The sequence below is a fragment of the Mchenga conophoros genome, linkage group LG12 (genome assembly GCF_057382185.1).
Source record: "Mchenga conophoros isolate Kocher_MC1m ecotype Shallow Benthic linkage group LG12, M_conophoros_male_GT1.1, whole genome shotgun sequence".
Classification (NCBI taxonomy): Eukaryota; Metazoa; Chordata; class Actinopteri; order Cichliformes; family Cichlidae; genus Mchenga; species Mchenga conophoros.
The window spans coordinates 609696-634340 of NC_140537.1; the positions used below are offsets into that span (position 1 = coordinate 609696).

General features: G+C 39.6%; 2 protein-coding genes across 3 annotated transcripts; one reads left to right on the forward strand and one right to left on the reverse strand.

The window, feature by feature from the left end:
• Positions 1–614: 614 nt before the first annotated feature.
• Positions 615–2402, forward strand: ankrd34bb (ankyrin repeat domain 34Bb). The gene is made up of 2 exons (XM_085293057.1): positions 615–817; positions 920–2402. Exons 1-2 carry the CDS (start codon positions 615–617, stop codon positions 2400–2402), a joined length of 1686 nt encoding a protein of 561 aa, XP_085149183.1.
• A 3152-nt stretch (positions 2403–5554) lies between these two features.
• LOC146561827 (uncharacterized) lies at positions 5555–13186 on the reverse strand. Of its 2 annotated transcripts, none has more exons than XM_085293220.1 (5): positions 12981–13186; positions 9136–10196; positions 8898–9053; positions 7783–7875; positions 5555–6774 (listed from the first exon to the last, which is right to left on the reverse strand). In XM_085293220.1, the coding sequence occupies exons 2-5, from the start codon at positions 10165–10167 to the stop codon at positions 6457–6459; spliced, it is 1599 nt and encodes a 532-aa protein (XP_085149346.1). In that variant the 5' UTR covers positions 10168–10196; positions 12981–13186; the 3' UTR covers positions 5555–6456. The 2 variants fall into 2 exon arrangements, with proteins under 2 accessions (XP_085149346.1, XP_085149347.1); XM_085293221.1 differs by lacking the exon at positions 12981–13186 and adding an exon at positions 10431–11170.
• Positions 13187–24645: the final 11459 nt, after the last annotated feature.

Genomic DNA, 24645 nt, shown 5'->3' on the forward strand with positions numbered 1-24645 from the left:
GTCTGTCTGTATTCATATCTTTTTGGGGCCCAAAAATTGGAAGTTTACTATACTTGTGGGGCCCAACAGGCCTTATGGCGCCCAAAATCCTGGTCCACACAAGTTTGAAGGCGTTTTTGAGACTCAAAATGTGGTTTTAGTGACAGGGTTACAATTGGGTTATGGTTAGGTATAGGGTAAGGGTTAGGCATTCATTTTTCATGGTTAAGGGTAGGGTAAGTGGCTACAGAAAGCATTATGTCAATTAGATGTCCCCACAAGATATGAATACCCAACGTGTGTGTAAGAGAGGGAGAATTAATTTTCCCAAAATTAAGCAAATGCTTAATTTTGCCTCACACTAAAGCCAACTTTAGTGTAAGGCTGCAATATAAAATAGTGAAAGAGTGACTGGTTTCGAATATCTGAATGCACTGTCAAACAAGAAAACACTATATCAAACAAATGGTTTCTATGGGTAATGTGATGCTCAGATATGGTTTGGGACCCACAGTGTAAAGCTTCCAACAGCTGCCCACTTGATGGAGACCTAAAAACTTCTTACATTGTTGCAGGGATGTTTTGGGTGCACCTTCAGACAATGAAGTGACAGTGTTTCATCAAAGGTCCTCACAATGGATGAGTCAACAGAGGTTCGAACAGATGGCAATTCCCTGTTGAAGGCTGTATATTTATGCCGGCTACGTCTGACTCGGCTGCTCCTGGAAGGAGGAGCCTACATTAATGAGAGTAATGAGCATGGTGAGACACCACTTATGGTAGCCTGCAAGACATGCTATACAGATTCACAGAGTGTACCCCAGCACAAGATGGTTCGGTAAGTTTTATATATTTTTGTTGAGCATTAATATCTTCTAGATAATTGATAAAATAAATGTACCCTTTACTTTACTTTACCTTACTTTACTTTTACTACAAGGTATCTTCTTGAAAATGGTGCTGATCCAAACATCCAAGACAAGACTGGGAAAACGGCTCTAATGCATGCATGTCTTCAACAAATGGGAGCTGAAATTCTGTCACTTCTTCTTAACAGCGGAGCTGATCCAACCCTGGAGGATCATGGAGGTTTATCTGCGTTAGTTTATGCAGTTAATTCTGGTAACAGGGACATTCTTAGTGTACTCTTAGATGCCTGTAAAGCCAAGGGTAAGGAAGTTATCATCATCACCACCAACAAACTGCCATCTGGCCATCAGGTGACAAAGCAGTACCTTAATGTTCCTCCATCTCCTGAAGTTGAAGAGAGTCTGCATTACTTACCAGCATCTTGCTACATGTCGCCATATGAGGTCCAGCTACGAACGCCTCCTCAGGGCTCTTCAGCAAAAACCTCTCCTCAACCTGGCAGCCCCCTTCGTGCCCTCAAGGATCCCCAGTGTTTAGGCTTAGGGCATGGCCTGATCAGATTTCAACCAGGTTCACCAATGCAACATCGAAGTCCTCTACGTGTTCCCGATGTGGATAAGCGACCTAACTTCCATCAGCTACACTCAGAAGCCTGGTCCAAAAGTCCTTCCCTGTTGCTCCAGCAGAGTCAGGCGTCCTCTCTGACTGAGGAACCAGTGGAAATTACTCCGGAGGAGGTGCTGTCTTTCAGAGTCGAAGAACATCCTCCTGCTATTTCACGGCACCAGAGCATTGATTTCAAAGATGCAAAAGGACTTGTGAAAGCATTAGAGATCTTATCAGGAAATGACAACAGGGGAGGTGGTGGGAAAAAAGGCTTTGGCAGAAAGATGTCATATGACAGTGCTGCAAGTTCATTATATTCTGTTTCACACCCAAACTTGCTTCAAGATAGTCTTGCCTTTTCCCATGAATCCAGACCTGCAGATGAAGATTCATCTGACTGTCTTACACAGATGAATGTTTCCAGTCTGCAAAATGTGGTGCGTCGGCGGAACATTGGTATTGCCCACTACAGTTCTGACTCTCAGTTGCAGCAATTCAGCAGCAGAGACAGAACCTCAAAGAGCAGTGGTGGTGCTGGATTGGCAGCGGAAAGACACAAGCTGGTCACCAGCAGAGCCTCCAATCTGTCGGGATCCAGGGAGTCCTTGGAGAGCTCGGCCCAGAGGCGAGCCACTACAGGGCTGGAGCGAAGAGGCTCAGGAGCTCTTCTTCTGGATCACATTGCCCACACACGCCCTGGATACCTACCTCGTTTGAATCCTCATATTCCCATACCAGATATTGGGGTTAGCTCTAACTCTTCCTGCCCTTTGAGTGGAAGTACCAAGACACTGAACGGTGTTCTTATAGGCCCAAAACCTGTTCTACCCTGTGTACCTGTTTTCCCCAAGGATCTGAAAGCCAAGAAAATGTTGTGGAGGCGTCACTCAATGCAGAGTGACCAAATAAAACAACTTGCCAACTTTGCGGAAACTTTTGGGCACTAGAAAAAAAAATCTCTCAGGAGAAAATATGTGTGCAATAGCTGTATTATAGCTATAACCCCATCTCTAATGCCAATTCATATGTGCTTTAAAAGTGATTATAGATTAGATGTGCTCACCTGTGTCAGTGTGTTGTTTTAGAGTAACATTTTAATTATCACCAGGGCAGTTTGGAAATGATAATTATAAATACTTTAGTATGAAACATTGCATTCCAAATACCTTGAAAACAAATGTATTTAAATATTGTAGTAATTTTGTAAACAGTTGTGAATAGAACAGCCCTCTTCATTAATACTTCGGCCATCCAATCATATCAATTAATGCTGTATGTTTATTGGTGAGTCTGTTCTGAGAAAAGTGACTAGTGTTATTATATTAGATTAGATGAAACTTTATTAATCTCACGGGTGGGTTCCTCCGGGAAATTGAGTTTCCAGTAGCACAGCACCGACAGAAGTTGCATGTTACAGACACAATAAAGGGGAATGAGAGTAAGGATATAAGCATAATTATACCATATATACACATATATAAATACAGACTATATAATAGAGATAAATAGGAATACTAGTGGATTCCACATTTGAGTGAGTCTATTGCACAATGATTATTGCACAGTCGGATGTAAGAAATATATTGCAAATATAGCACAAGGAAAAAAGCACTACAGGTCAGTTGTTCCCAACCCTCCTTTGTCCCCGTTTCCTCTCTCTCTCTCCTCCAGTGAGGAGTTAAGCAGTCTGATGGCGTGTGAGACAAAGGAGTTTTTAAGTCTGTTGCTTCTTGACTTTGGGAGAAGCAACCTGTTGCTGAATAGGCTACTATGATTATTTACGACCGTGTGCAGAGGATGCCCAGCATTGTCCATAATGTCCATCAGTTTCTTTAATGTCCTTTTCTCTGCTACTGTCACCAGAGTGTCCAACTTCATGCCGACTACAGAGCTAGCCTTTGTTTAGTTTTTCCAGCCTGGATGAGTCCTTCTTTGCTGTGCTGCACCCCCAGCACACCACAGCATAGAACAGTACCCCGGCAACCACCGACTGGTAAAACATCCTAAGGAGCTAGTGTTGGTTTTGTCTGTGAAGGTTCTCAGTCATCCAGGTCATCGTAGTCTAAGGAGCTTGGAAAGAAAAAAAAGTGTCTGGACTTCTTTGAGTTGCTTGAAGACATTTTACCTCTTATCTGAGAAGCTTCTTCAGTTCTAGAGTCAAATGTTGGAGAGTCCCAGATTTAAGCCATGTGGGAGTGCCCCCCAGAGAGGGACAATGGACCCCCTAATGAACCCCTACCTAATTACATGAGCCAAGGTGTGAAAATGGGTGTAGTTCACAATCAGCTAAGGTTTTCGGTGAGCTCATTGTGAAACCTAGCCCCACCCTATCATGTGATTTCCTGAGGTCAGAAGTCCCGGGATGTGAGTGGGCATTAAGGCGTCTGGGAAAGGATCTCAGAACTGGATTATAGATGGCAGACAGTGGACACAAAGGGCTTCTTTCACTCCTCTTTCAAACCATCTGTCTTCTTTGTCCAAAATGTGAATATTGGTGTCCTCGAAGGACTGACCTTTGACCTGTAGATGCAGATGGTCCACCAAGTCTCTTCCAGTTGACGTGGTATACATATACATATATATACATGTATAGATATATTTTTTTCGGATCCAAATAAACAGATGCGACCAATTAGATCCCTCCATCTGGCAACAAGTGCACTCCTAACTCAAGTCATGCGCTAGTACTGATATGGAAATAGTAAAATAATACTTTACCTCAGTCAATGTGGTCCCAATAAGAGCTGAAATTGCCCCATTGGCATCCTGAATATATATGAAAGCTTCAGATCGTGGATCAAGCCATGACATTTTCCCTGTTGCTGCTGCCTTGAGAGGATTGGATAGACCCAGAATCTGTTTCTTCCTTTTCTTGTTTAGAAAGCTCACGACCAGCTTATCGTCAGTTGACGTAAACTTTTTTTCACAGTGCATTTTTTGATGATGAATTTTCAGCAAAAATACAATGCATTCCATTACATGGCAAATTCAGATATAGTTCTGCAATCTGTTGGGTGTTTAAAGGCCTTTAGCCTTGCACATACTAATTAGAAAACTGAAAAAAAATTGTGTTATCTCTTATGTACCAACCACCTGGTCCTTATGCCCTGATATTGAAAGTTAAAGACCCTACAGTAAAATTTATATCTCAGTGGTGCAAAAATGTTGGAATAAATAAGGGACGGATAAGGGCCAAAATTAATTATCTCAGTCTCATGTACATGCATTCTTTATTCACATACATACTCTATATTGTCAAAAGTATTCATTTACCCATCTCCAACTCATTGAATTCACATGTCCCAATCATGTCCATGGCCACAGGTGCACAGAGGTTGCCAGCTTTCTGCAGAGTCACAGTTCAGCCACAATGACGAATCAACTTCTCCATCTGGAAATCTTATGAATGCCTAGTTTTGTGGCTGTGGCGCATTTTGTATAGCTTCTGTTCCTTTGTTTAGTAGCTTTCTGCCTTCACCTGAGAGGGTGTGCTCTAAGTATGTGACTTCATAATTAGAGTTTATTTAAAGATACCTTGTGGCCTTAACTCAGCCAAGTGACGTAACACACACTCAAAAAAATAAAACATTAGATTTACTTAAAAAAGTTATGTCAAGTGGTTCCACACAACTGCTTTAAGTAACTTTTAAGAAATGTTGTTACTTAGTTTGAACTCAATACTGTTAAGTTAGATTTACGTAAGTGTATTGGCTAAATGTAACTTAATTGCAATGCTTAGCTGATACTTATCTTTGTTGCTTTAAGCCTACATAACTTGTTTAGGCAATATCTTTGTAATACTGTTAGTTAGCTGGTACATAACTTTTCTGCTTTAGAAGGACATAACCTGGTTAGGTAGTATCTTTGTAAAACTGTTATGTAGCTGCTACATAACTTTGTTACTTTTGAATTATATAAAATTGTTAAGTAATTTCTATTCAATACAATTACAAATAAATCATTTACACTGGTTACTTCCATACAAAATAGCAAAGTTTCTTAAAAGTTACTTAAAGCAGTTATGTGGAACCACTTGACATAACATTTTTAAGTAAATCTTAGGGAGATCTTTTAGGAAGAAATGAAGACAGCACCCAAATTATCAAACACAATCCTGCCTTTAATAAGCACATTCAGTGCATATAAAATACTTTTTTCCAAGCACAACAGCTTAACACAAAGTGCAATCAATGCAACTTGTTACAAATTCCAAGTGAATATTTTGTGCAGAAAATGTAGATCAGTATAAAGTGCTAACCAACTTGTCGTCAAACTAAAATGATTAAAAAAAATGATCCAACAAAGTCCTGTCTTTACTAAGCACATTCAGTGCATATTAAATACTTGTTGACAGACCGAAAAGACTGTAGAGCCGTAGCTTAACACAAAGTGCAATCAATGCAGACAACTTGTTACAACTTTAACTAAATACTTTGTGCATAAAACAATATTTTACTTCAAAGATCAGTGAAGTGCTAACCAACTTGTCTTTCAACTGGTCCAGAAAGCATCCAAATTATCAAAAAAAATCCTACATTTTACAGGACGTTTCAGGAATTATTTTCAAACACTGATAAGCATGAAAGAGCAAACTAAACTCATTTAAAACAGTGAAAATTGGCTGTTTTGTTCAAAAACTGTACTGTAAAACAGTGCTACTCAGTTTTTCAAGTTATGGTTACATCCCAAGTTGCAGACAGCTGCCAAATGTCACATTCTTTGAAATATCAAATCACAGCGGCCTAACCGCTAGAACTTTTTAAAAATGTCTGTCATTTTCTGTATGTTGTCAAGTAGCAGTAGAAGAAGTGCAACACCAATTTTTTAAGTAACAGTATTTTGCTAAAATGCAAATGAACATTATTGTTCTCTAAAACTGGTGAATGTTCCCAAGAAACAGTACTGACAATGAAAAAAAAGTGTTTATGAACAACTTAACTATACCTGAACGTAAAGCATTCAAACTAAGTTAAGCAATAAGGGCCTCCCGCTTCCTCCTCTTTATTCAAGGAGTTTGTTTCTGAGCACTTGAACTTTGTTTGATAGCTTCTTAGCATCAAGTCCCATCAGTACTTTCTGAAAAAACTCAAAAGTGTACCTGAGGTTGGATGGGTAGCTCATGTTTAAAGTGTAGATCAGGCCGAACAACAACACAACAGCAGTGGCAACATCAGGAAGATCTCTGAGCACAGCGACACCCTCAATTATGATACCAATGTCTTCTGCCGGGTCAAGGTCACGCTCTCCTTCTGGTTTGATGACGTAGATGCCAATGAGCGTCTTCTCCATTTCACTTTCGGCCTCATGGAAGTCCACATCCTAAAAAAATTAATAAGTAAATAAACATAATAATACAAGTTGCAGGGTTTCATATCAATTAAAGGGATATTCCACCCAAAGTGGAAATTTGTCTATTACCATAAATTGCCAAGAGTTAGATAAGTGAGAAAAAAGCATTTTGTAACCAGCACAGTACATTTCTGATCTTATACCCATTGTTCCTGGTGAGCTCAATAATCATGTCGACTGCAAATGAAAAGTAAAAAGTAACACGACGGATTTGCAGGAGGAGGCGATTTAGACTTGGGCCTACATTACGGTTACGCCAAAGCACCCTGTAACCCGCCATGGCATAGCACTTGGATACAACAACAGTGGTTGAAAAAGCCTCTGGTTTCCATAAATAAACACATATTCGAATATCCATGCACTATGCAGCGGCGGCTTACAGTGTTGTATGTGGTAACCATAATGTATTCCCAAGTCTAAATCTACTCCTCCAAATCCTTCAAGTTACTTATTACTTTTCATTTAAAGTCGACATGATTATTGAGCTCACCAGGAATAATTCGTACCATTAAAGAGTCATTTGCAACCAAAATGCTTATAGTTCCCATTCACTCCATTTTTTAAATGCTAGGCAAAAGCAAATAGACTGCTGCCGGATCAGGAGAATTATTGCACTGGTTACAAAATTATTTTTTCTCACTTATCTTACTCTGGGTAATATGGTAATAGACCAATTTTCACTTTGGGGTGGAATATCCCTTTAAGCTGCAAAACAGTAGACAGCTCACAGCGAGATGAGAGGTGTTGGTCCATCATCTAGATTACACGGCAGAACAACAAAGCAGAAAGACAGTACACTCAGCCCACATTACACCCCAACTGTAATGGCAAGGGTCACTCCCGCATAAGCTTGTGCTTTTATATCTCCAATAATGTTCTAATTTTAACTTTTTGTTATAATCTAATGAATGTGTGTGAGGAAAAATTACCGTCAGTTAAATTTTTATTACTGGAAATTGTTTCTATTTGATTACTTGCCTGATATTCTTTGATCAAGCTGTTCGGATCTTCATTGAGGTAGACTGCAAGTCCTTTCAGCGTACACACTCTTCTCATTGCAACTGTGTCGTTCTGTAAAACATAAAAGCAAATTTTACTTAGCTAAACTTTAAAGACATTTTCAGTTAACTTCAGCAAAATAAATGTATATAATGCTTTGAGAAAAAAAGTCCATGACACACTACAGAAGAACAACAAAATTTAAAATAAAAAAAATTAAGGAAAGAAGGAACATTATCATTTGAAAAAATGTGACGAGCAAAAAAAGGTAACAACAGGATCCCAAAAAAAAACAGAAACCCGACCAAAAACAGCAGCATGAAGAATCCAGTGAGGAAGAGGATGAACAAGAGGTCACACCAAAGCCAGCCTGAACAGAGGATTTTTTTTTTAAAGTAAACCACTGAGTCCACTGATCTAAGGCTTAGGAGGAGAGTTCCAGAGTTTGGGGGCCACAGCAGCAATGATCTGTCACTTTTGGTCTTTAGACTGTTGTGCACTACCAGGCTTTGATCACTGGACCTCAGGGACCTGCTGGGGGTGTTGGGACTGAGAAGATCTCCATTGTATGATGGTGCTTGTCCATGTAAGGCCCTAAGGACCAGAACCAGGATCTTGAAATGAACCTTGAAGTTGACCAGCAGCCAGTGACGCTGGAAGAGAAGCGGGGTGACGTGGGTGTGTTTGGAGGACTTGAACAGGAGGTTTTGCAAGGACAAATGAAAAAACAGTTGTAGTACTAAGCTCAGAGACCTCCCTTTATCCCGTCTTGGTTTGAAAGGTGCCTGATGGCAGTTTATTCTAGCTTCAGCTTTTCTACTGTAAATGCCAAAATTCTCCCCAGGGAGCCGCGGCAAATCCCGTTTTGGAAACGCTACTGTCCTGTAAAAACAGCTTTTAATTCTGGCAATTTTTTTTATAAAGTATCCAAATCAACTTAAAACTTTATTACTGTGACAACACTATCATGAAAAGGACAAAGAATAAACAATCCCATAATACCAACATTAAACTTTATCTTACAATAGAAGGAGACAACAAAATCATATGTATTAAAAGAGGGAATGAAGCATTGAAAAAAATTAATTCCAAACCTCATCAATTGCAGCCATGATTTCTGTGATCTTGCGTCCAGATGTTCCTCCCTTGTTTCTGAAGACTTTGGTCAGTTTGGTTGTGTTGTTGTCCAGCTGTGCCATAAATGTGGATGTTAGCGGGATCGTAGTGATGCGCTGGAATTCAGCATTTATCTGTAAAATAAACAAATGTTTAGCGTGATGGGTTTAAAATATTGCATGTGGAGTGCATTTGCAGATCAACTGATTCAGTTACCTCACGTGGAGAAAAAAGAGCTGGCCATCGGCTTTTAAAGTCAGCTACGAAGGGCATGTCCTGAAGAATTTCTTGCCTCCGGTGAGGAAAGGTTTGGGCCATTTTTGCTTTGATGGTTTCATTGTTGTTCTTCTTCTTGAACTCTGAAAGCAGCACCAACCTTTCTTCTTCCTGACTCTCTCGGGTTTCTCCAGCTGGATAATCAGGGCAGAAATTCACCTCTGCTCTCCTGGGTTTCTTGACTTGGTTGGGATGCACATTACTGTTCCCTCTTCTTTTGAGAGAATTGATGACCAACTCACTACACCCTAAGTTCTTCAGTTTTCCACGATAGTTTGACATTTTATACTTCAAACTGATCTTCCATGCAGAAAATCCAGTTTCTGAACCCTTCTCTTTCAAGCATGGATGCTTTACAACCAAAGCTTGGCAAACATCACTAAGATTGCTGTCTGAAGGGTAAGCTTTGTACTTCATAATTTCTGAAGACAAGCTCTCTAAAATGTCAGACTTGAGCTTTGGTTTTAGGGTTAAAAGTGTTCCATTGGCTTGGAATTCCTGGTTGCCTTTTGTCAATTGCAGCTCTACATCGAAGCTAAACTCAGGTATGCGAAAGTCCAGTGGCCAGGCTTCTGATCGCAGCGTGGAGTTTGCTGAGCTCGAGGAGCTTGATGACCTGGATTCTGGCGATGACAGTATATCTGTGTCATAATCAGGGTTGTGGCCAGAGCAGGGGCTACCCAAGTTAAATGAGGACACACTGCTTTCATTACTACCAGTGGATGTTTCTGGAACACCTGTTTTAATCACTTTTATTTTGTCCATGTCTTTTAGATCAAATGTGGATGTCATGTTAAGGAACTGATTAAAATCTGTGTCCATGTACTGCAATCTGAACTGTTCAGAAACTCCGCACTGATTTTCAATCTCCGCTTTGAGCTCGTTAACATTCTTTGGTATCCCCAAAGGAAGGGTTAACTTGAGTGCGTTGTTCTCCCCCAGGATTATCAGAAGCTTTGTTGGGGCTGTCATTTCTGATGTCCCAATCTCCAACTGTTACTCTAAAAAATAAGTGCAAGAACATGAGCAGGTGGTTCCCAAACTTCAGTACATGTTACATTTTTTTAGTGGTATTCAGAATTTTGCAGCACAATTTTTTTTCTAGTATTTTTACAAGGCTTGAAACATATCCGAGTAGATTTAAGTTCTGGTCCAACTATTTTTAAGAACCAAACTTTGAGAAGAACTGCTATACAGCACAAAAATTAAATCGGCAACATGGACATTAAAATTACCTGAACAGTGTATGTATCTCTTTAATGTAACCATGCGAGAAGCTCCGACTTGGTAGTCACAAAGTGGATAACAATCCACCAGATCCTCATGTGCAACAAGAGAAATTTCCTTTGGAGATGGGTCAATTTTGAAGGATCCATAGTGTTCAGTGTACCACGAGCTCAGTTTTTTTACTATAAACACCAACGAATCTGCCAAAATACACATCTGCAGGATTTCAGCAAACTCTGGCAGACCCCCCAGTGATCCATGTACTATTAACATGCCCTTCCTGTAGTAGATGCCTCCAACAGACACACTCTGGGCAAGGCTAACTACAGCTGTGTCAGGGTACTTTTCAGCAAGACAATGTGCAATTTCACGTTTGAGAAGTTCTACTGGGACTGCCGAGACTCGTGAAACCTCAAAAGTGGCTTTGCTACAGCCTGATGAATGCATGTAATGGCCAATCATGAGCTGGTGTTTGGTTGACAAAGACAGGGTTATGTTTTTGAAGCAGTTTGTGTGTCTAGCAACTTTTTTAAAAAATGTGTGCTTTGCCTCGAATCTGATTGTCCATAATAAGGCAAGTGGACCAAAATGGCGAATTATTGAGGGATAATGAGCCAGAAAGTGATGTTTTGGCAATGGTCTTCTATCTGGGCATACTTCTTTGTACCTTTGATGGTGGTCTAAAATCTTACTCTCCAGGTATGCAACTGAGTCACTGTTATGAACAGGACACACAACAAGCTCAACAATATCCTTCAAATCTAGTAGAAGTTCCCAAGCTGGTTCGTTTTCAGGTATGTGTTGTCCAATAATAAGTGGCAGAAGTCTTAGTAAACACCAATTTTCATGTGCATTGCCACCAACAGTTTTTTTACTAAGAAAATTGTGAGGCAATTTCTGAGGGCGATTAGTCTGATCCCCTCCTTTGTAGGGAAATGACTGAACAAGTCTATTTAGATTTTCAAAAGTGATGTACTTCTTGCCTATTAGTATTCGAAGGCACTCAGCTATCTCAAAAGGCACAATACCTTCAAAAAGGTCATGTGCAAGATCAGGGGGGAATCCTGTAGTGACCTTGAAGAAAGACAGACTGTCTGCTAAGACACACGAGCTTTTCACACCACAACAAGCTACCCCTGTCTCACGTGCAGTTACTATGTGTACACGATGGAGCTCCTCAGTTCTCAGAGAAAAGTCACTATTTGTAGCTTTTGATTCAATTTCCAGAAAAACTTTCCACAAAACCGGCCAATCCATGAGCTCCGAGGCTGTCTGCCACTACATATTGGACAGTGCCTTTAAAGTTGACCCCTAAATTGTCAATGAACACTCCCTGCTGCTCTAAAATGACAAGGTCTTGCAAAAGTGGCTCAAATATTTTTGAATAGCCAAAGGTCCTAAGGTCCTCACTTTTGCACAAGAGAGCCAAATAAATAGAAGAGAGGGATGAATGACTACCTGGTGGCAAGTTACCTAAAATCCAGTAAACTGAGCAAAGTTTATGCTTTTTCCGTGATGTCCCCAATGGATTGCAAATTTCGAAATCATCAACATAAAGACAAATAGAGATTCTTAGTTCACCGCCTGAGAAAAACTCATTATTTTGAAAATGTAGACCATCTTTATATGATGTATACTTTTCCTTATTTACAAAAGGATTCTGATTGTGGCTAGTGACAAATTTGTTCAGTATGTTTTCTTGTTTAAATATCTGCTGTAATGATTTTAGAATAGGAATATACTGAAAGGTCCTCTTGCTTTGGGAGTCGAGAATGTATTCAATTGGATCAATTACTTCAAAATGTTTTCTGTAATACTGTCTGCGTTTGAAGGCAGTGGCAAGTGTGCCGTCCTTTTCTATGGCTTTTAACAAAGGGTTAAAAGAAACTGCCTTTGTCAGTTCTTCAATAACAGGCTGGTCTAGACAAAGGTTATGATTCTTGAGTATGTCTACAATTACTTGATTTGTCAAAGGCACTGATGCACAGCTTATCAGGTAGTGCAATTCTGAAAGCAACTCGTCAATTGCTATGCTGGGAACATGAAAATAGTTTTCCAACTTAAGTAAAAGAGATGCAAAATTAAGTTCTATTACATTTGCCAAATCTTCAGTCTCACTTGTAGTTGTATCGTGATCAATATTTGCACTTATGTCCTCTTCTACAATAGTGTCTGTACTGTCATCAGCTGATGTTTGGCCTACAATAGTGTTAGCAATACCGATTTTAAAGTCTTTTAAGGTATAAGGATTGTGTTTCCTATTTCGATGAGACTTGAATGTACCATAGATATTTGTTTTGAAAGAACAACCCTCAAACATGCAATGCACAGTCTCGTTACATTTTAGATGGTTGTTAATGTGAGAAAAATACTCCTGCTCCGAAGCTATGTTGCAGCAGGAACACAAATGGCAGTTAAATGTTGCCAAACTCACAGACTTGTCTAGAGTTCTTTGGGTATGTGATCTGCTTAAGTGGCTATGTAGAGCATTCCATGTTTTGAAAACACAGACACAATCAGAATAGGCACATGGATACTGCTGTCTACTATGAACTAACCTGTAGTGTTTTAATAACAGAGCTCGTGATGACACCACTTTTTTGCACAATTTGCACTGCCACATCAACGTATCTGGGGGAGAAGCACAAAAGACATTTTCATTACACTGTCCCTGAAAAAACTAAATAATTTGCACATTGTTAATGTTTCATATTAATCAGTTTTATTTTTAATATTGTATGCTACAACAATGAATTTATTGATCTACATCATCACCACTGCATATTGTGTAAATGTGTGTGTAATCTGACATTAAAAGTCGAGTGAGAAATCCCATGGACATTGTACAACATTAATGCAGTTCATCTCACACCAGCTTACTAAATGCTTTCTGCAAGCTACATCAAAACGTAAGCTGAAATATTAGACAGAAAATACACCCTAACCTGTCTGCTAGCGAGGAGCGCTTCTCCACTGTTGTTGGCTAAAGTGCAACGCAGTCAGGCGTCCGAGTATAAACTTGGCGCGAAAGTGCGTGCCGGACCGAATGCGCTGCCTGTACCGACGCGTACCGACGCATACCGACGCTAGCGCTACACTACATTTGGGCTGAAAACAGAGCTTTGCTATTGCAATGGAGTCCCCTCCAAAATCATTTGGAAACTCACGTGCAGCAAGTCCACGTTAGCAAACCTTTACCGGGCAAAACCCTGCCTGTACTCTTTTCTTAGTAGCACTTGCGACATTAACTGACGTGTGAACATATATATGTAGACGGGCTTTACAAGAAAAATGACTTCTTACCTGATTTTTGGACAAAAATGCGGCTGAACCAGTCCACATGGCGAAGAAATAGCAAGCTTGAGAAAGAGGGTGGTGCGCATGCGCATTGGCCCTTATTTAGGCGGGCTCTGCACGCAGCAGTATGTGCAGAGGGACAAACCTGTGAATTTACTCAACAATGTTACGTTGACACAGTTCAATGACTTTGTGTAATAACAAAAAGTAACAACATTTCATTAAATTTGCACAAACACTTTAAGGATTTTTGCAAAATCGAGTTTATTAAGAACAAACAACAAAATCTACTTTAGTAAAAGCAGAGATAGGCTGAGTTCATTTTTTTGAGTGCAGCCATGGTATTTTGCTTACACCCTTCCTCTGTGTGGCCAGTCACTAAAATGTCATTACGTAGAGTAGAAACTGTCTCTGCTGCTGGCAGGAGGCAGGACATCATTGATTTCTTTAAAGCTTCAGCATAGAGAGTGGGGATTTGCTACTACTGGTAGCATCATTTCAGGGATTTCATTTATTGCTCGCTGATCATGCACTAGTTGGTATTTTGCAGTATTAGCTTTCTTCACCACTTAAACAAAACATCACTCTTTGTTTTATTATTATTATTATTATTATTATTATTATTATAAATTCTCCTTTCTCAAAAACAGAAAATGAAATCGTAGTTGTTCTTGGCTGAGAAACACAAAACCTCCTTCTTTCTTTTTTTCCCTTCAAGACAAGAAACTAAGTTTTAACTTTTCTGACTTATCACCTAAAGCAAAGCAGACAACCCAGCTCTCAGCTGGCTCTGAACTTATCATCATCAAGGTCGCATGGTGAGAGCTACTTCAGAAATCACAGTACTCCTCTCTCAAGCAACACGTCAAAAAACAAAAAAACAAAAAACAAAACTCAGCACACTACACAGAGAACAACAGCCAAGACACAACTGAAGATGCTGTTCTTCTTTGTTCTCCTTAAATTTTAGAATAAACTTCATCTGCATTAGTAAATCATATGCCTAATCATTATGTGTCACTGTGATCTACAAGTATGGTCACAAATTTATTTATTTTTCAAAACAAAACAAAACAAGTTGCTGATAGCATGAACACTTTACACACATGTGTCAGGATGCAAAAAAGCTGCTGCCAAAGGCAAATCAGAAGTGTGAGGGGAAAAAAACTGAGCTCACAGACAGCTGCATGTTTGAATTCTCATGAAGCTCCTGCTGTAAAAAAAACAAACATATTACTTGCTCATCAGCTTACAGTGACCACATATTTAATTCAGCTTCTCAATTATGTAGCTTTAGCTGTTGTCTACAGGGTTTAGCTTATTAGTTGTTAGTATAGGTGTGCTCTATATTTCTGCAATTTCTCGTCTAGGATGACAGGTTTTCAAGCAGGTCAAGTGCCTCTTATGCACTTAATTAGTTTACATATTTTCTTTATTTTCTTCATCCCATATCTCATTATACTGAATTTGAGCAACCTTAAGCTTGATGCAGACTACTTCTAACAATTATCTACCTCACATCATAACTGACTAAGGTGCCTCTTTGTTAAGAGATGTATTCTAAAACACTTCTTCAGTAGAGAATCAGAGAAGAGAAACACGCAGAATTTCTTGCTAGCAAGGGCAGCCTCCAGAACTGAGACTCGCACTGAGAAACTGCCCCGGGTTTTATTTATACTTCAGTGTGTGTGTGTGTGTGTGTGTGTGACCCCATAAAGTCCAGCAGTTCATCTAAACAAAAAGCACTTAGACAGATATAGCTACGTTAATCCTACCGTAAAACAATAAGACAAGGTACGACCTCTCCCATGCTCCTAGGATGTGGGGGTGAACGCCAGAACACCCTGGAATGTTACAGACCTCCTAGGATGAGACATTCTTTCAATATGCCACCAACTATATACTTCTAAACACAAATGATTACATGCAGTATTCTACCATATTCAAACTTATATCACTAAAAGACTATACTGACTACTAAATACAATTTTCCATTGACATTCCCTCCTGTTGTCAGTATATCTTTAGGTGAGATATCAGTATGTAAAATCTTGTTGTACATTTTCTGTCACATCGTCATTAATCACACAAAGTCTTCATGTTCATTTGTCACGGCTGTATATGCAGCAACAGTGGAAAATATTATGCGGTTAATCATGAGTTTTAGACATGGCAGTATACACGTTACAAAAACACAAAATAAAAGTAAAAATATCCCAACTCCGATGAGTAGTCCTTTTAGCACCTGTAACCAGGAGCCAGTGTATAGCCAAGAAAACCAGTCACTTGTATCACTTACATAGTCCTGATTTTGGGCCTGCTGGATTTGTCTCAAAGCATTCAGGGCGTCAGTCATGTTTAATGAGCGTACATCGTCCAGTATGTAAGTGCAGCAGGTGTTGTTGAAGAGGACGCAAAGTCCCCTCTCTCTGCTAATATCATGGAGTAGTTCTTCCCTGGGAGTTGGTCCAGGAACACATATAGTGTGGGGTGTGTTGACGTACTGGCATATGAGAACAGACATAATAGTCTGTATTTGCCGATTCTGCCTTTGTTCTGTCGTGGATATACTTATGGCTCTTCTACTGTCCATCCTCTGCAGAAAAACCCCTCTGTGGAAAGGGTGCTGGGTCCAGTTATCTTACTGCTGTTATGATCCCAGCAGTCTTCAGTGTTCCATCGTATGCACAGTATAGTGACACAGCATTAGGTGATGTTCATAGGAAACTGCTGTCATCACCACCATAGCTTCTGGTTCCTGTGCTTTCACAGAATCATGATGCCATCCTTAGACTCCCTCTGCGCTGTCGATGGAGCTTGGCACGCTCCCCTCATCCTTCAGGTGCCCGTCTGTTGTCCACAATCTCCTCTGTTGGCCTCTGGAAATCCCCCTTGGCACAGCTCTCATTCCAACGCAGTTTCATGGTCCTTGCTGTGGCTTCAAAGTTTGATCTCATGATGGGCCCCAACCAGCTCGACCTTTGACCTCAACCACTGCCTGGGCTGTCAGCTATGCCTGGAATGGTTCTCGCTTCTCACTGGGCCTCTGAAGATTCCTCAGGAGATTACTGCTGCACCTGTATTTCCTTGCTAGGAGGAAAAACTTCTATTTGGAGAGCATGTCAACAATCATCAAACCACATTTTTTAGTTCAGTGAACTTCACTTATAGGCCATCAAAGCCTCATCTGAACATGGATGCACCACTTGCATAGGTTTAATACCCGTTGAATGAACTGTTAATCACACAAATCGCTGCAAAAATCATATAAAACATAATTTAATGTTAATTCATTGTTTCATGTTAATCCTGGACCCCTCCTCTTGACGCATGGACACTCCCATGAGTCAACTCATCAAAGCCAGATTCCTGTCTTAAAGAAAAAGGTTAGCTAGATCATGTCCCAGGCAACATCAGGGCGTCTCCTCCTCTGGAGCAGCACCACCCCGGACCTATAATCCTGCAATAAAAGATGTTAGCGTGTTTTGCATATTAAGTTTGCTTAAAAACTGGCTCAGCCAGGAGCCTGCATACACACCATCATGGCCTGAAAAACAAGATCTGGAAGTGAAATCAAACTTCACACTTAAAGTAATAAAGTATTCAGCACCAGCAAGACAAGTATCATGTGCAGGTTTTCTCAAATCAGTAAACTACAATTATTTCCATAATTTGCCTCAGACATGGATCATCCCATGTACTCAGTCAACATTAATGTAATCGGTGACTTTCCTTAAGCAAAGTCACTCAACTCATTAATCACTAGTTTCAACACAGGAAATTTATCACATGTTATTCACATTGTCAAAGTAACCTTCACATTTTCCCAAAAACACAGTGTAACAGCATCACCAACTCATAACCTGTAAACACAGTTTTCTTCACACATAAACCCAGAAATCCTGTAGTAGAAAAACATTAACTAGTCCTCTTATAAATCACATGATCAAACACATGAAGAACTGTAATGCTGTAGAAAAGAAAATGCAAATGTTAGCGCTGCGCAGGCGTATGCATACTTTGTCACAGTTACCTCTGTAAGCAACACAAGGTAGTGAACAACACCCCTGGTAGATGCACAGACACAGAAAGTGGCATTTAAAAGGTTAAATCGTCATACAACCTCGGATGTTGCTGTTATCTTTCTGCTCCTGTAAAAGGAAACACACATAGATTCATCTGCACCTTTGTCAGGTGGGGGTTAACTTCACACAGTCATGTTACATCAGTAAAGTCTTGTTAGCTTTTGTCAGCTTTTACCAGTCAGTCAGTTTTATTTTCTCTCACTTATTCATTCATCCATTCTTTCTTTCTTTCTTTGCTGATAGTGGAAACCATCGCCACATTTGATTTCCACCCTCAGCAAAATGACGTCATTTCAAAAGAAAAAGAAGAACTTTAGATCGGATTACCTCACTGAATCCTTTTTGGGCAGGGACTCTCATTTTCTAATTGTCCCAAATAAGTGGCTTTCTCCTGAGCCCATTTTAATGTGGAGAAACTCACTTGTAACAATTTTCTCGACGACGTGTAGCACTTTTAATTCCCGTTGTGCAGATCTGCTTAAAGAAAAGAAATTCACAAAGAGAAATTAGTGCACTGTTCAAAAAATAAAAATAAAATGAAAAATAACAGAGATTATCAAACAAAACTTTCAGTGCACTATGAAAGTATCAAAATAAAAGGCCTTGTTACGTCATGACACAAGCTCCTTATCTCAGGAGGGTAAATCATACCATTAGCATGGTTTATCATACCATCATACTAATTGGCAGGCTCAACTTCACAACAAAAGAAAAACCATCAGCTAGATTCACTCCAAACCAACCATCAGCTGCACAACACACAACATAATCCTAATATGTCTCATTAGCTATGAGTTTAATCCCCAGGTCTGTGCTCTTCACTCATTTAGGCCACAGACACATTTTATTCAGCTTTCCTTTTTTCCCGTCATCATAAAACATGTGACATGTTGTCATGCACTTCACAAAAGAAGTTTGTTCTTATGTATTCAGAGTTGTGTATCTGGGTGCAGGATTCACTCACATATCAAAACAGGAAACTCAGTGTTTTAGAGTCTCCACTCTAACAAACTCCAAACATCCCATTCACTCATGCTAGAATTCAGTCACCTTTCCTTAATCTAAGAACGATCAACTAATTTGTATATCAGCTATTAACCCACTAAGATGACAGGACAACAGAAATGCATGTTGAAAATGTTATCACAAAAATAGAATTTCCCTCATACAGTAAATTACTTGTGCTGCATCAGTCAAGCAGAAAGCATCTCCCAATTTACTATATTAACAACTAAATTTATTGTCAGATCACTGGTTGGTCAAACCAGAATCTTTTTTTTCCCACAAAAGTTAAACTGTTGTCCTGCAACCTAGAGAGTCAATTTTTTGCATTGGATAAATTCAGCATTTGATAACAGGTGTCTGCTAAATTTACCCTATTTTAACACTGATGAGACTTAACAAGCTAATTTTCATTGCATAATCAGTTCTACGCAGGGAAAAGGTCATCATGCAGTATTCTATCACATGTAAACTTATATCATTAAAAGTTTATACTGACTACTAAGTACAATTTTCCCTTAACAATGACTGAATGTAGTGTAAAGCGCTTTGGGGTCCATAGGGACAAAGTAAAGCACCATACAAATACAGGCCATTTAGCATTTATTTAGCAGCTCCTGGCTCCTACTAACTCTCTTAGTTCCAGTGGAAGCAGTAAGGGTGTAGTTAGTTTTTCACATTTATGCATTTTGGCGTAAGTTTTGTACATAATGATAATATGGTATATATAATTAATTTTAAGACCTTTTTTTCCTGTTCTGATATACTGGAACTGAAACAAAGCATGCTTTTTTTCCCACACTTTTGTCATTTCAAAAAAGTGATAGCATTGGCTCTCAGTCCAGTTTAAACAATAAAAGAGACTTCTCCTTGTACAGGCATACAGTACTGTAGCACATTCACACCCATTGATTTGGGCTGCTACAACCGCACAAGGTGGAAAGCTGAATCTCCATAAACAAAAACACAAACTGGTATGGATTTTACTTTTTAAGAGGAGCAGTTTCTTATTTGATTAGATCCATAGTCATTTATAAATGGAGCAAATTAGCAGTGACTATGTGTTTATACACCACTCAATATTTAATTAGTTATTATAATAGTATTTTCTCTGTTATTATCTCTGTTTTTTTCCCCAGTGTGTCTTGTCTTCGTCCCATCACTCACAGCCTGTGGGGGCAGATGGCCACCCCTCCCTGAGCCTGGTTCTTCTGGAGGTTTCTTCCAGTTAAATGAGAGTTTTTCCACTCCACTGTCACCAAGTGCTTGCTCATAGGGGGTTGTCTCTCTATTATTGTAGGGTCTTTAAATTACAATATAAAGTACCTTGAGGCAGCTGTTGTTGTGATTTGTGGTAAAATAAATTACACTGAATTGAATTTTTAAAAAAGTACTATTCAACATCAACTACACAACCAGAAAAACACAACATTTTTACTTTTTTGCAAGAACTTTCTCTTTTTGAAAACCTTTTTTATAAATTGCCATTTCATAACGCTGCATCCTTGAAAATCTAAAACATTTATAGCTTTTATCTCCATCCCACTGAGTTGCCAGTAGCAACACTTCAGGGACCCAAAGGTGTTAACCATTATACTGCATTATATTGCACTTCTGCTTCAATCCTTTTTGTGCTAAACTATGGAGAACATAATGTCTCTCTTGCAGGTAGGTGTACTGAAAGCATGTCTTGAATTTTCCTCAGCATTTTTGTTTGCGGAGAACAAGACAATCTGCCCCAAATGATTAACAGATCTTCATCCAGTGCTGTCACAACCAGAGATGGTAAATGGTAAATGGACTAGTTCTTATATAGCGCTTTTCCACTCTTCTGAGCACTCAAAGCGCTTTACACAACTTGTGCATTCACCCATTCACACCAGCACAACTGACATTCACACACATTCATACTCCGATGAATGCATCGGAGAGCAATTTCGGGTTAGTATCTTGCCCAAGGATATTTGGCATGCAGACTAGGGGAAGCCGGGAATCGAACCACCAACCTTCCGATTAGTAGATGACCTGCTCTACCACCTGAGCTACAGCCAGCCATGGGCAGTAATGCGTTACTGTAATCTGATTACTTTTTTCAGGTAATTAGATTACTGTTACTTTCCCATAGGAACGCTGCGTTACTAAAACCGTGATTTTTTTGCGAGAATGCCTCATGACAGTGATGTAAGCGAGTGCGACATTCGTGACAACAGCTGTGTGCAGATCAACAATGGATAATATATCGAGTGCGGGAGAGAGTATGAGTGTGCAGCATTTAAAGCGTGGAAGTACTGACCTTACTTTGAGTTTGATTCCATAAAAAGTGACAAAAACATTAGCGTCCGTTGGGCGTGGGAAGAAAACGTCTTTTTACAGCTAAAAAAAAACCCCTAAACAAGCACCGAGTGCACTACGACATAATGGGAAACTCACAGAGAAACTCGCGTATCCTTCCACTGACCGCTGCACACCTGCACCAGGGTAAACCTCCGCCTCCCCAACTCCTGCTTTACAGGTGAAAATAGAGCAACGGGACTGCTAGTCTTTGACTTTATTTATTTTCTGCTGTTTTACTTGCATCTATTTGAAAGACTGAGTGTAAACACAAAAAATATTTTATTTTATGTGCTGGAATGTGCAGAAAATAGGTTTAAATGTTAAACTAATTTCTTCCAGTCAGAGAATGTTGCATATAATTAAATTTTTGCTTGATGCATAAAGTTAAAAGATTAAAACTAATAAAACAAGTTTTAAAAAGAGACTTTTCCATTTGATTACATTTTGTATGATGGATTATGCAGAAAAAGTAGAATTGGGCTGAAAGATCTATCGCTTTATCACCTATTCAGGTTGTAAATCGTGTTTTTAAAAAGTAACTAAGTAACTAAGTAATTAATTACTTTTGAAAATAAGTAATCAGTAAAGTAACGGGATTACTCGGTAATCGGTAATTAGTTACTGATTACTTTTTTTCAAGTAACTTGACCAACACTGGTCACAACACATGGTCTCTCGCATTGTGGCAGTGTACAACAGAAAGACTACTGACAGTATGTGCAGCAGCAGCTGCAATGGCAAAACAATTGAATATCAAGCAGCTTGCCCTTGTCAGTTACTGATACTTTTAACTCATTACAGGTACAATCACACTCAGCCTGTAAGTTTAAAGAAGGAAATGTGTCACAATGAACACACGAGAATGGAGAATAAGGACTTTATGTCAAACCAGTGATTTATGGCTCCCTCTCAAATGATTTATAACTAAGGAAGTATTCAAAGTTAATGGCAGCCATAATTTTTAGGAATATTGTAAAAGTACAATATGTAATAAATCAGTAATAATCAATTATCATACTGTGGAGGACCATAAAATATGATTATGAAAATATGATGATGAATAAGATGTTTGAATTAAAAATGGCGTGCTGTTGTCATTTTAAGCCAAAAAGTTTACTTTTTAGACAAAAAAATGCCACCTTTTTAGACAACTGTTTTAGGGACCTATGTAGGGGGGGGTGTATGTGTGTGTGTGCGTGCGTGTGTGTGTCTGAGGTATTCACTGAGCATGTGGTCAGTTGGGGCCATCTTCCTGATGTATTCATGGATGTTTGTCATCTCATCCTGGACCGTGGTGCTGACACTCATCAGTCCCCAGCCTCCATCCTTCTGCTTAGCGTACAGCCTCAGGTTGCTGGACTTGGGGTGAAACCCTCCATGCATGGTCAGGAGCTTCCTTGTCATTTGGAAAATCACAGAATAATTAGTATTTGAGATCAACACTAACCTGTAGTTTAAAGGTGTGAGAAGTAAATGCATCACAGAAACTAAAAAGGAGCTGCTTCTCCTCTACATTTGTCCAAATAAAGTACAAGTGATTTGCAATAAAGTTGATACAAAACACACAAAAGAGATCCATGAGATGGTTCACATCATCTAAACAAGACTCGAACAGAACCTAAATTGTTAAAGTTCACTTCCTGTCTGTGGGGGGATTGTATTTTTTATTACCTGAGCTACTGTTGATGCTGTAAAAGCACCCTCACTGAAAGAGAAGTACACATTTGGAGAAACTGTGCTGTAACTTCACATATTGTAAATGTTTCTGTCATTTCTTTCAGAAAAGAAAAATAAATAAGTTATAAACTCCTTGATATGGTGATGTCAGTATTTCACACAGACATCACATGTTAAAAACAGGTAAGGTACGGTCCTCCATACAGACTGAACACACTTTGTCATAGATGTAAGAGGACTGGAAAAAAAGGTGTAATAATAAATACAACCAAAAATGTTAATAGAGTCATTTGATTTATTCTAAATTTGAAAATTGCTTTATGTCCACCATTCTTGTGACTGACAGTCTCACTGCCAGGTCACTGTTGTTGTAATTTAGTGATCTATAGATAAAACTACCGGTGTGCGATACTGCATATTTTGGAGGTGAGATGGACTCACCTGTACGGCATCTACAATCACACCTGGCCAGCTTAAAACCTGTGCTCTGCTTGTGTTGTTGTTTCTGGTGGTGATGTGTACATCTGGCAGCGAGAGAGCTGCAGCCGTTGAATGTACTGTTACAGCAACCGTGTGATTATTGTAAATGTGGACAGTGCGTGGGAAGGACTGGAGGCTGGCGGGCCAGCGGGACTTGCCAAGCTGGAGACGTAGGTCAAGGTGGGGGTCCTGCCACACCCGAGGGCGGCGTGGTCCTGCGAGCTGGCTGCCTGCCCAGCTGCCTGTGAGCCCTGGCTCACTTCCACGCCTGCTGCGTTGCCACTGCTTGCCACATGGGTGGCCCCTGGACCAGCTCTGGGTCTGCCGCTGCAGGCAGCCCCGGGAATCACTCTCGTCACCGCCGCCGCTGGATACGAAGTGGTTCATCATCAGGAACCCTCACATTAACTTTTATAGACTGGAAAGAGTTAGCGTTCATCCTCCAGCTTCACTGTGTTTATGTTATGCTAACATAGCTGTGTAGCTAGCGATCATGTAGCACATCATTATATACCAGCTAGCCCAACTTCAGTAACCCTGCAAACATCACTGCTGTTTAGTTTTCTCTCTTCATTTATGTTGGAAGTGAAACTAGCGAGCTAACTTCCTGCTAACTTCTAACTCCGTAAAAATTCATAAATTCTGTTTTCATGGATGCCTGGATGTTAAACTTCATTGTTACACCTGGTAAAGCAGCAACGCTGATCATTTTATTAAAGATGAAAGAATTTAAACAGTATTTAAGTCTCGGTAATGCTGCAGTGATCATTTGACTTTGGGACCTGAAGCTGAGTTTGAACCCGGAAACAGCTAATGAGATCAGACTTAAAGACCAGATTACAGGTACTGCACTGCAGTGATTTGTATTATAACTATTTAATGATGGCTGAGGGTCGAGGCCAACACTCTTTGAATAGAGGGGGTGGCTTAATGACACTGTATGCTTATGACACTGGGTGGCTTATGACATAAAACACTTATTTGTACGTTATAATGTTATAATTTTCTTACACTGTGTGTAATTTTTATAGACACTTTGTTCATTGTATCAATGTGTAATTATGTATCTTTGATAAATAAATTATTTAATCTTGTATTTGTGTACTTTCTGGTTATTGAATAAAAAATTAGTCACACATCCATGGCTGAAAGAAATGTTTGATGGAAAAAAGGAAACAAGTGTCTTGCTGCAGTAGTACTAGAAGTAGTACTAGTAGTCCTAGTATTGTGCAACAACGAGGCTTCAAGAGCGATCACTCTTCTGGCTTGCAAATGGTGAAATAATGTCACAGTCTTAGCTGCAAATCAGAAATCTTAGTAAATTAAAAAAATGAGTTTAAACTTTAGG

Bases quoted from the DNA above. Each gene is read 5' to 3' on its own strand.
- LOC146561827 (XM_085293220.1), bottom strand. From the start codon at position 10,167: ATGACAGCCCCAACAAAGCTTCTGATAATCCTGGGGGAGAACAACGCA. The intron at 7,876-8,897 runs GTTTGGAATTAA...TATGTTTTACAG, and splicing joins TCATGGCTGCAATTGATGAG to AACGACACAGTTGCAATGAG. The intron at 6,775-7,782 runs GCAAGTAATCAA...TAATTTTTTTAG, and splicing joins GCTTGATCAAAGAATATCAG to GATGTGGACTTCCATGAGGC.
- ankrd34bb (XM_085293057.1), top strand. From the start codon at position 615: ATGGATGAGTCAACAGAGGTTCGAACAGATGGCAATTCCCTGTTGAAG. The intron at 818-919 runs GTAAGTTTTATA...TTTTACTACAAG, and splicing joins CCCCAGCACAAGATGGTTCG to GTATCTTCTTGAAAATGGTG.